Below are 14,868 nucleotides of genomic sequence, written 5' to 3' on the forward strand. Positions count from 1 at the left end.
ACAACAAGAGACCTCAATATTTATTTTTACATTTCATGTATAAATTTACAGTTATCTACACCTTGGTACTAATTTCAGAACCCCTTTGCCTTTTTTCTTCTTCGCACACTCAGATGGCTCAGACTGCACTTTTTTCTTCTTTGCACACTCAGATGGCTCAGACTGCATAAACGTTTTAGTCAGGTATGTCATCGTGACCTCTAATCAGTATTCATAGGTCTGTGTGGGACACTTAACACCGTTCACTTTGCGAAGAGACACTCTGGGTGCCACTGAAAAAAAATGGTGTAATTCAGAAATTATTATAAAGACACTGTAACACAAGTAACACATTAAACATAACATTTGGAAGAAGAAAGACAGAGATCGTATTGTAAAACACTCCAATAATTATAATGATTTGAAATAAAGCATTTTAAAATGCTTTAGTAGGCCAATTCCTACTATTTTAACAAGTATCTGGTTAATTGTTTATTTAAATTTTATAGTGAAAACACTAAACTATAGGCTACTGAGATGTACTGTACACTAAAACACTATCTGTAAATGTATGTACATTAGAAATGTGTGTAATATAGTATTGCTTATGCAAGAGTGCATACTTGTACTTCATCTGACTGAGTAGGCTATCTTACACTGGCTATTTATGTCGTGTATTTTTGCCTCATTTGTTATGATGCGGGGGATCCTTCAATAACTACTGTATCCCACTGTAAAGTCACCTTACCTCAACATGTTAAAGGCATTTGATTTCAGGTAAGCCTTAAAAAACATGATGTGCTCAAAGTACACAATTGTTTGTTTTGTTAAACCATAATCTACGTACAAATCTCATATGTAAATTGTCAACATTACGAGCACTATGCAGTGTCTCCTCTCCTGAGAGACTGAATGCTGCCCTCTAGTGTAAAGTCTTCATTTATGTTCACTCTGGATGGTGTGACGGTAAAATTCATCTTTAGAAGGTAAAGTTATAACTTATTAACGTAACGTGGTTAATTCATGAATGTAACGTAGAGGTGGAACTTTACCTGACAGAGTTTATATCTGCACAAACACGCTCTGCCATCCGCGAAAAACCAAACGCAGCTGTGCACACACGAACTGGATTAGCTAACCGATGTTAACGGTTTTTACTTTAGGATAAACGTTTAGTGGTAATGAAATCTCCGAAATGCAGTACAATGACACATGGAACAAATGTGACATGGATATTATTATAAATGATGGTGGCATTAACTTAGTCTAATAGGAATACATTTCATAATGCCTACATACACAAATAAATTGATATAACAGAATTAAAAATAATAATTATTATAGCTATTGTTATTACATCTCCATAAATGTTTACCTTCATTTGAAATCAAACCTTGGTTGACGCACACTCCCATTGGATTTGAATCTATTTGAACTAAGTTAATCGAAAGAAATTCGCAGAAATCAAGGTTTCCGTATAATAACACTCCACCCCTGCACTTCACATCCTGTAGTCATGAGAAACCTGCTGCTGGTCTAATCAATTGGAATACTGTGGGGGATATAAACAAAATCTCTTTGGATACAGTTTAATAACTGCAAAACGTAAATTAAAACTCCTAAGAGAGACTTTCAGTTGGCAGTTTTGCTTTCAAATCTATTTCCACAGAACTCTGGCTGAGAAACAATCTCTTGGTCTCTGTTGTGCAATGAATGACCTGTCGCCCTTTTAATGCAAGAATAATGAGGCAGACCTCTGAGATGTATGTTTGTAACCATTACATTTGACATAAGTGTAAAAACATCACTTTGGGAATTTATATAAAATGTAACTGAAGTCAAATCTGTTCTCACTAGTAAAAAGAACAATCATATTTCCTGCCTTTATGCATAGTGATGTATTTGAATAAATAGAGTTATGCCATGTTCAATCAAAGACAAAGCACACTTCAAGTTTGCCAGTGTACATACAGGCAGGCTTTCACGCATGCTCTTATTCTCAAGCTTTTCGAAGTTTGCCGTCTGCCTATTGTTGTTTTATGCAAAAAGTCAGAGGCTGGATAGGACACATGAGGGCCTTATGCAAATGACGTGTCTATCGGCTGGTGTGGGATACTGAAGAGGTGAATGCTCTTCTACTAACCCACTTGGCTAAATGTGCCTCTCTGAACCTTTTTGAGAAAAGTTCACTCAGTTTGGCATAGAAGACCTGAGAAAAGCACCACAGACGCAGGGATATAATCTACAGAGCCTGGACCCGGGGAGCTTTCCTGCTATAAGGTTAGTGTACTTCTCAAGGTTTTTATCCAGATGCCTGCTTTCTTCTCAAACAGTGACCGTTTTGTGGAATCATATGGTTTTGCATTCTACCTGTTCGCAGCTCTCTATATTGACAGATTTAAATGTTTTTGACTAGAAGAGATTAGGGTGGAGAGACAGAGTGATTGTGGTGAATGGTGAATGGGGATACCCTTGCTCTTATGAATATTACAACAAGCCCTTTACATAAAGGAGACCATTTGAAAGCTGCACGCATTAGAATAAACCTCAAGATGATTTTACTGGCTGGGTCATGACATGAATTGCCCCAGTGTCTGCATAAAGTTGTGATCCTGTAGGTAAATCAGCTGTATTTATCATTACAGATATTAAGATGAGCACAGAGGCTGTTGAACAGACAGAATCTCAGCATGAACAAGCTGGTAAGGAGACTTTTCACTCTGTGGAATATTGTCAGTTCCCTCGAAATGGTAAAATGAACTTTTAACTAATGTATGATAGCATTTGAATGTAAATAACACAAACATATGTTATCAATTATATGCCAATTATAGTTTTCTGTTTACGTCTTTTAATGCTGTAAAATGGCAACAAGCTGTGTGTCTTGAAACAGACTGTAATAAGTGAAAAATTATAATAAACAAATGTAAATGTTAAAATATTCTGTGGTACATTAGAAATATTATGTGATTGTATACTTAAATCCATCAAACAATTTCACAGCTTTTAGATCTAAAGGTGGATTTTCATTGTGTAGAAATGGTCTCAGAAAATTGTCTATTTTTCCAGTTATTGAGTCTTTTATTGATCTGTGGTTGACTGCGAGTACTGAGTTGACTGATTCAGTTTTACGTTCCTTTGAAATGAGGATCATAATTTCAAGAACTGCCACCGGGCTTCTTCACAATAACCGTTTGTGGTTATGACCAAAAGTTTAACTCCGTGTTGATGGGACACACTGGTCGTGCTCTCGCTTTGTGCCAACCAAGTCGTTTTTATGTGGATTTCTATTTATACATTTTCTTTTTACATTTTATTTGCCTCCCTAAATATGTGTACTTATAAAAACGAGTTCATCTTGCAGCTTAAGTTCAGTTGAATTCAGAGTTCATCGGACGTTTGTGTGCGTGATAAACGCAGGCTGATGGATGAGAAGTCTACCAGGATGTGTGTGGCGGTTTGTTTGCAGTGAAGCACTCATAGCCTCAGGCAGTACTGAATCAGGGGCTGCTTACAATGGCTTCAGTACGGAACCATCTTCTTCAAATGAGGAACCTGACAGAAATGCCAATTCAGAGAGAGTAGGGTATTGTCACTGAATGTTGAATATATATTTCATTTATGTTCCATCACCTCTATGGTGTGAAATGTTTGAGTAGGGATTAGGGTTATGGTTAGACCTATCAGATGTCCAATCAGGTCATGTGATAACTACAAATATTTGAATTGAACGAAAAATGTTGTTCATGTTAACAAGAAGTCATGTTACAAAAAAAAAAACCTACATGCAAGTATATTTATATCTAAATCTAGGTTTTTATTTTTATTTTTAAAATGTTAAAAAATATATTAAAATTAAATTTATGCATTTAGCAGACACTTTTATCCAAAGTGACTTACAGTGCATTCAGGCTATCAATTTTTACCTAAGATGTGTTCCCGGGGAATCGAACCCCCAACCTCGACAATGCAATGCTCTACCACTTGAGCTACAGGAACACTTATTTTATTAGGAACACAATTTTTAAGGACATTTTATTATTTTGGAGATACAAAGACACGGAGGGGGGAGAGATTTGATGTAAAAACTGTTTTAATTTAGAAATTGCTTGTAAATTTTACAATTAGTTACAAAGAAAAGGCAAGAAACGTTGAATTAAAGATGACGTTTTTAAAGTCTGAAAATGTAGTCCTGTAATATTTTTTATTTACAACTTTGAACAATAATTTTAAAAGCATCATCATTTATGTGCAAACACATGACTCTAAACATTCTGACTTTAAGATCAGCGATTTTCAAAGGATATGATGTCATTCAAATACAGAAAATAGGATACAGCAGGTTTTATAATCATATTAATGTATAATTTAAAACTGTGTGTGTGTGTGAGAGAGAGAGAGAGAGAGAGAGAGAGAGGTTAAGAGATGCACCTGGAGGTCTGCAAGTATTCAAATGTAAAGGCCTCTAAAGGTTGCCATGGAAACTCATTTGCATGATCTGATGATTTCCATACTGGAAGTTTGGCTCAGGAGAAGGGTAGATTTCCATATTGTAGAGCGAGTGAGTGCCGTTCTAACCACGGCCTCATAGAGATAGATTTGAATTTCAAATGAAGAGAGATTGCCTGGTATTGATGACCTTTGAACCCTCCCTACTCAGTTTAATGGATTATTTGGGAGTTTGTTTTCATGGTATAGTCCATTATAGGTCTAATAATGAAAAACCCTCGGAAGAAATCGTGATAAAAGTTTAAATGAGAACTAAAAGGTTTTGTCAAATTAGCAGGATCCAGTGGGAGGCAGCTTGAATGTTAATGCGTAACTCTCAGTTTGATGCTAAATGTGATTATCTTTTCATTTTACAGACATTGAACAAAACGGCTTCACCAGACAAGTGAGTATTAACAATGTTTTACTTAATATCCCTCATCTACTGGTTTGGTATTCAGAGCAGCTCATTGCTCCTCTTATAAAAAGAAACTCTTGGGTAAACAGTTTGAAGGATGGCAAAAGTTTTCTAGCGTTACTGTACATGAGACATCTGAGTCATAATGAATGAGCTTCCTTAGTTCATCAGATGAGCCTGTCATATGATCTAGTTTTGAGGACAGTACAACGTTTCGTGCACAGGAACTAGCTTTAGGCTTGTCAGGGCATTTGCATACTGTGCCTGCGGGAAGGGAAGAAATGTTTGTTAAAGGCCCTCTCCTGCAGAACGAGTCCAGCAGCCTTACTGGTCTCGGAGTACACACAAAGAGCGCATGCATACACACACACACAAACACACACAAACACACACATGCCTGAGGACCAAAACACAACAGCGAACCGCTCCACATCTTCAAATGTTCGCCAGGTTTGTGTTGTCTAACAAAGCCGTTGTTTCATGTACAGATTAAGACTGAGAACCTGAATGATTCACCTCATTCTGGAGCGTCCCACAAGACATGCCACTTGACTCAGGGATCACCGGTGCATGGAGGTCACCTCACTGGGGTACGTCCTCATCAGTCCAGTCATACGGAATCATGAAAGCCATCAAGTGCATGCTCGGGTCATAGATTTCACATTTATCAAAGACGGAAACTTAAAGCCTGTTTTGAGAATCTCTAGGCTTTTTGACACTGTAACAGTACTTTTTGTAATAATACCTAAGCAACACTTAGGCAACACATTTACATTTTTAATTTCTAACTAAACTAACTAACTAAATTTAATGAGAAACATTTATTTTATTATTCAAGTATTTATAAAACGTGGTAGTATTTGTTAACTGTCTTTAATTCCTAGAAATAAAATACGCTAAAATATAATCTAATGCAATTCAATTTAAACTTGAAAAAATATGTTAATTAAGTATTCTGTTATTCAAGCATTTATGAGAAAAAAAAGCAATTTATTAAATATTGGTTATCATAATTATTCAATTATTTATAAAACTTTGTAGTGTCTGTTAACTGTTTTTAAATAATAATAATAATAATACGGTAAAAAAAATCTAATTAAAAAATAACATCAAATATGTATTTTATTATTCATGTATTCATGAAGACAAATGTGATATGTTAAAGATTATTTTATTGTTCAAGTATTTATGAAATTAAATATTTATCTTTTGTTTGTAATGATTTATGATTTATTTTTTAATACAGCTAAATATAATCTAGTCCATATCACCATTAAGAATAATGTAAATTAAAAACAAAAGCAAAAAGCATTAGGTTAATGAGAGTTTGGGGGAAATGTGCTTAACTGTCTTGAAAATAGTGTCATAATGCAAACCATCTTAATAGACTTTATGCAAAATATGTTTTCTTCGTTCTTTCTTTTTTGTTTTTGTTGATGAAATGTGACCTGAGCATGTTTTTGTGGGATTCAGTCCTCTAAACTTAACACAAAGTGGGACTGTGGTAAAAGATGAAACAAGCAATGGCTGATGATTGGTGTTTTTTAGGAGCTGTCCTCCCTGCACCCTCTGCCCCAGCTCGTCCTGATGTCTGGATCTCACCTGTCCTCTCCTTCATCATTTCTCCTCTCACAGGCCCAGTCAGGACACCAAGGTCAGTAGATGTACAGGGTCATTTTAGGGGTAATGCATCAATGAGAACATTCTTTTTGTCTGATGTAACTACAGTACATGGGTATTTAAATACTGTTTTCTTCAGCACTGCTGCAGCCCAATCTGCTTTCCTTGCCCTCCCAGTCCCAGACAGGACTCCTGCCGCACCAGCCTGGTCTCGCACTCACACCCCAGGTACATCACAGCCATCACAGTCTTAGATTACTTCTTAAATTGGAAATAAATAAATAAAACTGAAAGTGTAAAAAACAATAACAGTAGAGTCAACACTATGAAATATCATGGATACAAGTATGAGAATAATAAATCAAAACTATATTTCTTTTCTCACCCCATTTTTATTATTATTTTTTATTTTAATATTTTATTAAGGGACTATTACTTTTATTTTTTTTAAGCTTTAGTGATTTTGTTGTGTTTTTGTCATTTTTTAGTTTTACATTTAATTAATTTAATTTTTTTTATGTCTGTACAGTTTTTTTAATTCATTTTTATTTCAATTTTAGATATTTTAGTGTATGAAGTTAAACTAAATGAAACTTGGCAGTTACCTTAATCTAAGTACTTTTTTATTTCAGTTGAAGTTTATTTTATTTCAAGTAAGGTTTATATATATATATATATATATATATATATATATTTTTTTTTTTTTTATTTTTTTTTTTTTTTTTTTAGATCATGAGAAATATACATTTGGACAAACCCTTGATTGGTAGTGTATACAGTGCGACTAATTGGTTGTTATATTCACCTACCATGGAATTCATGCATTTGGTACTTGAATGAATTTCCATCACTGTAGTGTGCAAAAACATGGTATTGACATATTACCATAATGCATAACACCAGGTTACTTCTTTAAGGCCATAAGGAAAGACGGATCAGATAATAAGACAAATAGCATATAAGCAAACAGAAATGATAACAGCTGATTGCCTAGACTCTAATGGTTTTGATTTTCTCATAAGGCAATGGGCAGGTCAGGTCTGGCCAGCTCCTCAATGGACGGACACCTGGATATGTCTCACTTACAGGTGCCTAAACATATGGGGTCACCACAAGATGAACCCAGTGACCTGGAGGAACTCGAGCAGTTTGCCAAAGCCTTCAAACAGAGACGCATCAAACTAGGCTTTACTCAGGTCAGACTACCTGCCTGATATTAGAACTGTTTTAGCTGTATAGTTTATAGTTTTTTATTTTTATTTTAACCAAGGATCTCTATCTCTCTAATAATAATATTGATTTCCCATTTATATGAAAATCTTTTTATTTATTATTCACTTTATACATAAATTTCTATTTAAAAAACAGACTGTAAGTTATAAATATTATCAGCAGCAGAACAGAATTGAGAATGCATTTTAGATTCTGATTCAGTTCCTGAATTTGAACTGAAAGTAAAGCAGTGAACGTGATGCAGAATTGTAACTCATATTTGAATTTTAGGAATTAAATAAATAAACTTAATCATATAAAATAAAATCATATAAATTCATATAACCACTGTAAGTGTTTTTTTTTTCTAATGCATTTCTTTTCTCACAACAACACAACATGTAAGAAATGTGTATTTTCCAATCTATAGGATAACTGCATTTAAATACATTTCATGATAACACTTTACAATAAAGTTCCTTTTGTTAATGTGTTAACTAACATGAACATTATATTACAGTATTTATTAATCTTTGTCTGCTTATTAATCTTTGTCTAATCTTAATGTTAGCTAATGAAAATGCATTAACTAATGTTAACAAGCACAACTTTCCATTTTAATGCATTAGTAAATGTGGAAATTAACATTAACTAAGATTAATAAATGCGCTAGAAGTATTGTTCATTCTAAAGTAGTTAACTTTAAACTGAACAATACTTCTAGAGCATTTATTAACTAATGAACTTTATTCTAAAGTGTTACCCATTTCATTATATTTAATACATTAGTTTTTATTGACTATGGTGGCTTTGTGTTTATTCAGTGAATAATCAAGCATATTTAGCCAAAATTGATGATGTATTTATGCTTGTCAGACGGATTATATATATATATATATATATATATATATATATATATATATATATATATATATATATATATATTGATTTATTGACTGTTTTTATTACTGATATATATATTTGAACTAAAAAGAAGCCAGTTGTGTAATACTCAATGTTTCTCAGCTCTGCTGTGGACCTGATCCAGTTCTCTAACTCTCGTGTGTTGTGGCTGCAGGGTGACGTGGGTCTGGCCATGGGAAAGTTGTATGGAAATGACTTCAGTCAGACTACAATCTCACGCTTTGAGGCTCTCAATCTAAGCTTCAAAAACATGTGCAAGCTCAAGCCCTTGCTGGAGAAGTGGCTGAGTGACGCAGGTATGTGCTGCTGCCCTCTTGTGGACAGAACTGACTAACGTTTTCTCTGTAAGCCTTTGTTTTGAGGACTGGACTCCAGTAAACCTTCCCTTTCCTCTCATCAGAGAACTCACCATCCGACTCCATGACCAGCCCCACCACCTTACCACCCCTTATGGAGGGTTATGGGAGGAAGAGGAAAAAGAGGACAAGCATTGAAACTAACATCAAACTCACACTAGAGAAACGCTTTTTAGATGTGAGTCTGTGGTATTTTAGTCATATTTTTATTACTATTTTAAATTGTAACATTTTCTGCTTTCATTTACATTTTAGTTCACATTGTAGTAATTTTGTTACATTTTGTCATTTATATATATATATATATATATATATATATATATATATATATATATATATATAGGCCTATATATATATATAGTTTTAACAGTTATATATTTTGTCTAAATATTTTTATTAATTTTTTATTTTAGTTTTAGTTACTTGTTTTTACTTATAGTTACTTATTTTAGAAAGTGAATCTGAAAGAAAATGAGAAATGTTGTCTTGCCGAATTTTTTTGTTTTGTTTTTTTTTTGTTTATTTGTTTAAGTTTTAGTTATTTAAAAATCTTAATGTGAACTTGCAGTTTTTACATTTGATTAATACAGAATGAGCAAAAAATGACAAAGTGCAGCAGTTTGCTTGCAGTGCCCCCTGCAGGCTGTGATACATAAACACACTTTCTACCTCATACAGAACCCAAAACCCAACTCTGAAGAGATCACACTCATCTCAGAGCAGTTGTCCATGGAGAAAGAAGTAGTGCGGGTTTGGTTCTGCAACCGCCGGCAGAAAGAGAAGCGGATATACTGCCCCATCTCCAGTTCACCCATAAAGTCTCACAACTACAACCCTCGTCTGGTGAGTCTGAGCCAGCATTATTTAACCGGTCTCTAGTAATGATATATTGAATACCTTAATCCAGTTCAGATAAAATTAATTAGAGAGAGAACATGATCGATAATGCACGTTCAACCTAAATGGTGTCATGTCTTATTAGGAATAATCTCTGGTTCAATGTGGAAAGAGCTAGAGCTTAGATTCTCTGCCCCCGGGTCGGGTCGGGCCCTTGATAAAGTACGTCACGTGTCATGCGCAGCGTCTCGTCCACTCACAGTCTCACATCACACCTGCTGTGCGTGCTGTACTATTAAGTAGAATAAGTGCAACATGGAGCTTGAAGAAGCAAAGAAAAAAATTAAAACAGGATAATTAACTTTGAGCAAGTTTGGAGGTAATTAGGAGGTATGGAAACATTTTAAACTAGTCGTGGGGAGTGACAACATATGTGTTGGCTCTGTCTCGTGCATTATATGCGGCACGCATATATATATATATATATATATATATATATATATATATATATATATATATATATATATATATATGTATGTATATAACTGCGCAGCTCCCCCGTAGCCTAATGATCTAGCACAGCAGCACCTGCGGTAAAAAAAAAATAATAATCTGGCGCCGCCCCTGGTTATAACGGCCCACATATTAAAAAAGGTCGGGTTTAAATTGGGCTCGGGCTCATATTTACAGTGAACGTGTCGGGCCGGGCTCGGACACAACGTGCTCGGGCTCGGGTAGGGTCGGGCTTGATTTGTTGGGCCCGATCTAAGCTCTAGAAAGAGCCACACTTGTGTCAACCAGGATGTTTTTAAGAAAAGTTTAAATTTATTAAAGAAAACATTTTTAACAATATTTTGCACTAGAGAACAGCTCTAAACATTAGATTAATATTATATGGTTCAAAGGTTTGGGGTCACTAGGACTTTTTTTTTTTTTTTTTTAGAACTTAATACTGGATTAATTAAATAGCTCAAAAGTGACAGTAAATGCATTTAAGACTGACTGAACTAATGTTTCCTGAAAACTCAGCTTTGCCATCACAACAATAAATTACATTATAAAATAAGCATTTAAATCGTAAAGTTAATTTTAATTGTAATTTTTCACAATATTACAGTTTTTCTTGATTTTTGTGGAGTGTCTTTCGTGCTTTTTTAAATCTCTACTTGATGAGATAAACTAGGAGCCACAATATAATGAATCTTAAATGAATAATTGGTCTTCCTAGCATGTTTAAAACATTATCATCCTCTCCATAAACATGTTCTCCACCCAATTTCCCACTAATCTGGTTCATTTCCTGTTTCAGCCTTCAACTTCCCGCTCATTCAGTCCACTCGCCACTGGAGGTGGTAAGTACTGAGCTGGTGCCTCGACAAGCCACACTACTGCCATTGTAGGAAAATCTCATCTTGGGGGATTTAGAATTTTTTTTTTTATCTGCCTGTAATATCCAATGATATTTCATGATATTTCGCATTACAAACATAACAGTATGATGCTCTGTAAAGCTGCTTTGGAATTCTATGTATTGTGAATAGCACAATACAAATAAATTGGATTGTTGTGTTGTTCTTGCAGTGTCATCAAGCTCCTCCCCCAGCAGTCCCAGTCGAGGCTCCTCCCCCAGCACTCTGTCCACTACATCCAGTCCACTGACCGCACAGGGGGTCAACCAGACGTTCAACACCACAGGGTAAACCCACAGCATGTAACTTTACATGCACACCCATCTTAAGTTCAACTAACCATAGAACCAGAAAATTTACAAAATGATGAATTGGACTCTTCCTCAGATCCTGGTATCGCTGGAACACCACATCATACCACCACTGAGCCCCCCTGAAGGCAACAGCATCACTGCATGATTTACCAGATGAGAGAGAAATACTCATTCTGTTATGTTTACAAGCAGCACTAAATGAAACGTCAGAACGCAGAGAGCCACTGTTCTTCTTCAGGGCTTTTGAACAGAGCTTCACTGCTAATTACCGAAGGGAAAAAGCACTACTATGCAATGGCACATTGTTTAGATGTGCAATCTTGCTACAAAGAACATGACAGGCATGTTAAGCATTTTCAGCCGAGCTTTTATTTTGCATGAAACCTTATTTCACTTTCTGTGTAAAATCTCTGTGCCAATTTTGTTGAAGATGAAGGCTCATATCTGGCTTTTTGTTTATTGATAACATTGATGTGAAAAACTGCATGTAACCCAAGACAAGAACACTGATTTTTGAGTATCTTGTTTCAATATTGCTTTATTAGACTGTTGTTTCTCCACTTTTGTTTTAAATGATGTAGCAGGATAATTTTATGATAAAATTTCATCCGCTTGAGCGTTATTGTCTCTGGCTCTGATATGTGCAGTGATGCTGAGACAACATATAGCAGATTGGTCAACATAGTTTACAGTTCTCAATATATTTCCGGCACACACCTAGCTTTGTGTTTCTGAACATTTATGAGGATTTCTGGCAGGGAAAACATTTTTATATGCCTGGTGTGGAATATGTGCATCTCACACTATTTTTATGCAACATTGTCCAAAGCATTTGAAGTTCTTTGAGTTTCACATTTTAGCTTTTGTGTATGATTAATAATATCTAGTTATTGTTTAATTGGTTGTTCTTTGCTTAGAAAAAAAGAAGAAGAAAAAAAGATTTTGAATAACATTTGTATATTTCAGTTTCACTGTTTGACATTAAAATTTGCACTTACGATGTCTCACTTTTTTATATATATATGTATATATACTTTACAACCCTAATGCAATGTACACTTTCCAGTTAATAACTTTTGAACAAAGTGTTGGACTTAAGAGCACAGAGCAGCGAGCTTTGTGATTGTTTTATACATAATGAGAATTCTGACAGTGTTCACTGTATATACACATATAAAAGCATATTTCTAGCTCATAAAAAAATGCCTGGGTCAATCATATTTATGAAATAAAATTTATAATTTTGAGAGGGAAATTATGAAATGCAAGGGATAATTATGAAAGAAATTTGAAATTATGCAAATCTAATTTTTAATTTGTAAATCTATAATTACAAATCTAAACTTTTTGTCATAACTATGATTAGTACCTTTAATTTTTCAGTAATATATCATTTCTACCTTTCATCACTATTTCGACTTTCTAATAAAACGGCATGATGGTAAAAAGTCAATGACTTCACCTGAGTTTCAACTGAGTGCAGAAAACCCATGATATAACTTCAGACCTTTATCGCAAAATCATCATTTACGTTAAAACAAAAGTAAAACTAAATTGATAAATTAACATGATCCTTAGACAAAACATAAATCCGTCACATGCAACCTAAGAGTAAAGATTCACAGTTATCATTAAGGGACACGTCATAAATTATTCTGATAGTAATAAATACAAAAATGACAAAGCAGAACTTCAGGCCTACTAAAGCATAAAAACAATAAAGAGATTAGCCTATATGGTCTTAATAATCAGTTTTGATTTCACAAGAAGACATGATGTACCCTATAAATATTTTGATCTTACGCTTAGACTTCAGAAGATGTTGGATATAGTGTATTAGCTCTATGGACCACTTTGATAACACCTGTTTGAAAATTTTGCATTTTCTGTTCCACACAAGGTCTTATGGGTTTGGTAAAGTTACAAGTGACTATCCTGCTTGTTCCAGAAACAGGTGTTACTTGATCATAATACAGTACAAAATGTTAGTTAGTCATTGTCCCTCAGCTAATCTTAATATAATAAAGGATTTAGTGCGTCAGTTAAAGCATGCATACAGATTGAAGGTGTATCGCAGGGAAGGGCTTTTATTTTATACTCACCTGGACAAACCTGTTTTCTGAGGACACTGATTGGCTCAAACGTGCCGTTCTGTCCCGCTCGTCTGGTTTTAGCTGTACTGTTATTTCCCATCCCATAGTTTTTATCCAGAGCATTCTGAGTTGTACACACATCTGGACTCTACAGGACAACATGCTGGCTCTTCTCTTCATCCTGGGGATCTTGTGTCCCTTAAACTTTGCAGGTAAAAACTATGTTTTTATGGTTTCACATTTCTACTTCAAGCTACTGTTGCATAATATTTGTTGTTAGTAATTAACTGTTATAAAACACATTTTATTCCAAGGTGTCAATTATTATTTTCTTCTTAGAAATAGAAATTCGATTGCTGGATCCTGAAATAGATGGTGTGCTGGCGAGTAGGTTCCCAAACTCTTTTCTGCTGAGTCTGCCAGACTGCAGCGTTTATGGGAACAAGTCTGCCGAGCTGCTGTACACAGAACTGCCGTCCAATGAAAACAGTACGCGCATCACTTTCATCCTGAATGTGGCTCATGTGACATCATTTAAATGTTAAGCATTATGACTTATGTGTGCTGCAGAAACAAAGAGTTTCATCGTTCCATCTTGTTCTGTCAGTCGGCTGGGGTTCCTTCTGCAAAACCTCAAAAATGGCACAACATACAAGTAAGTGTACATGTTTGCATGCATATGTGTGTGTGCAGATATGTATCATGTGTCAGGTTTGTGTGAGGTTTTAGGGATATGGTGTAGCTATAAGCTATAGTAAATGTCTTAATCCATGGGAGTTCTTTTCTATAATGTCTAAGGTCTATGTGTGTGTGTGTGTGTGTGTGTGTGTGTGTGTGTGTGTGTGTGTCTTCTTAACTGTGTGTCAATCTTAACTGTTTTTCTTTTTCAGTATGCAGTACAAAATTGCAGGCTCAAATGATACAAGTGCAAACTTGACTATGGCGACTACCAATGGTATATACAGAAAAAAATACAGTCATTTCAAGTGAGCTTCTTTTAATATACTGTATGATGTAGGCCTATATGGTTGTGATATATCTCATCTTTCTTTGTAGTCATTGATTTCCAGCAGATAGACAGTGGTCTTCCAGCGCGCAGTGGAGCCATGGTGGTCATCACCGTCATTCTGTCTGTGGCTATGGCGGCCCTCCTCATCGGCCTCATTGTTAGCGTCCTCTTTTCCGGCTAGCCTGAACATGATGCACTTCAACACTATA

The 14,868-nt window shown here is 35.0% G+C and overlaps 2 protein-coding genes across 2 annotated transcripts; both read left to right on the forward strand.

Moving 5' to 3' along the window:
* Nucleotides 1-541: 541 nt before the first annotated feature.
* Nucleotides 542-11,696, forward strand: LOC132134427 (POU domain, class 2, transcription factor 3L-like). The gene is made up of 14 exons (XM_059547069.1): nucleotides 542-756; nucleotides 2,165-2,259; nucleotides 2,625-2,681; nucleotides 4,845-4,873; nucleotides 5,374-5,475; nucleotides 6,434-6,539; nucleotides 6,645-6,733; nucleotides 7,528-7,701; nucleotides 8,796-8,937; nucleotides 9,042-9,175; nucleotides 9,676-9,840; nucleotides 11,144-11,186; nucleotides 11,416-11,530; nucleotides 11,631-11,696. The coding sequence occupies exons 3-14, from the start codon at nucleotides 2,633-2,635 to the stop codon at nucleotides 11,668-11,670; spliced, it is 1,188 nt and encodes a 395-aa protein (XP_059403052.1). The 5' UTR covers nucleotides 542-756; nucleotides 2,165-2,259; nucleotides 2,625-2,632; the 3' UTR covers nucleotides 11,671-11,696.
* A 2,068-nt stretch (nucleotides 11,697-13,764) lies between these two features.
* Nucleotides 13,765-14,868, forward strand: upk2 (uroplakin 2). The gene is made up of 5 exons (XM_059541225.1): nucleotides 13,765-13,862; nucleotides 13,990-14,139; nucleotides 14,221-14,305; nucleotides 14,541-14,605; nucleotides 14,707-14,868. The coding sequence occupies exons 1-5, from the start codon at nucleotides 13,811-13,813 to the stop codon at nucleotides 14,838-14,840; spliced, it is 486 nt and encodes a 161-aa protein (XP_059397208.1). The 5' UTR covers nucleotides 13,765-13,810; the 3' UTR covers nucleotides 14,841-14,868.

The sequence above is a fragment of the Carassius carassius genome, chromosome 4 (genome assembly GCF_963082965.1).
Source record: "Carassius carassius chromosome 4, fCarCar2.1, whole genome shotgun sequence".
Taxonomy (NCBI): Eukaryota; Metazoa; Chordata; class Actinopteri; order Cypriniformes; family Cyprinidae; genus Carassius; species Carassius carassius.

What these genes read in the sequence shown, in the direction of transcription:
- upk2 (XM_059541225.1), top strand. Translation starts at nt 13,811, where the DNA reads ATGCTGGCTCTTCTCTTCATCCTGGGGATCTTGTGTCCCTTAAACTTT. An exon ending in ACTGCCGTCCAATGAAAACA is followed by an intron (nt 14,140 to 14,220) that starts GTACGCGCATCA and finishes TGTGTGCTGCAG; the next exon opens with AAACAAAGAGTTTCATCGTT. An exon ending in GACTATGGCGACTACCAATG is followed by an intron (nt 14,606 to 14,706) that starts GTATATACAGAA and finishes CTTTCTTTGTAG; the next exon opens with TCATTGATTTCCAGCAGATA.
- LOC132134427 (XM_059547069.1), top strand. Translation starts at nt 2,633, where the DNA reads ATGAGCACAGAGGCTGTTGAACAGACAGAATCTCAGCATGAACAAGCT. An exon ending in ATCTCAGCATGAACAAGCTG is followed by an intron (nt 2,682 to 4,844) that starts GTAAGGAGACTT and finishes TTCATTTTACAG; the next exon opens with ACATTGAACAAAACGGCTTC. An exon ending in ATGGAGGTCACCTCACTGGG is followed by an intron (nt 5,476 to 6,433) that starts GTACGTCCTCAT and finishes GGTGTTTTTTAG; the next exon opens with GAGCTGTCCTCCCTGCACCC.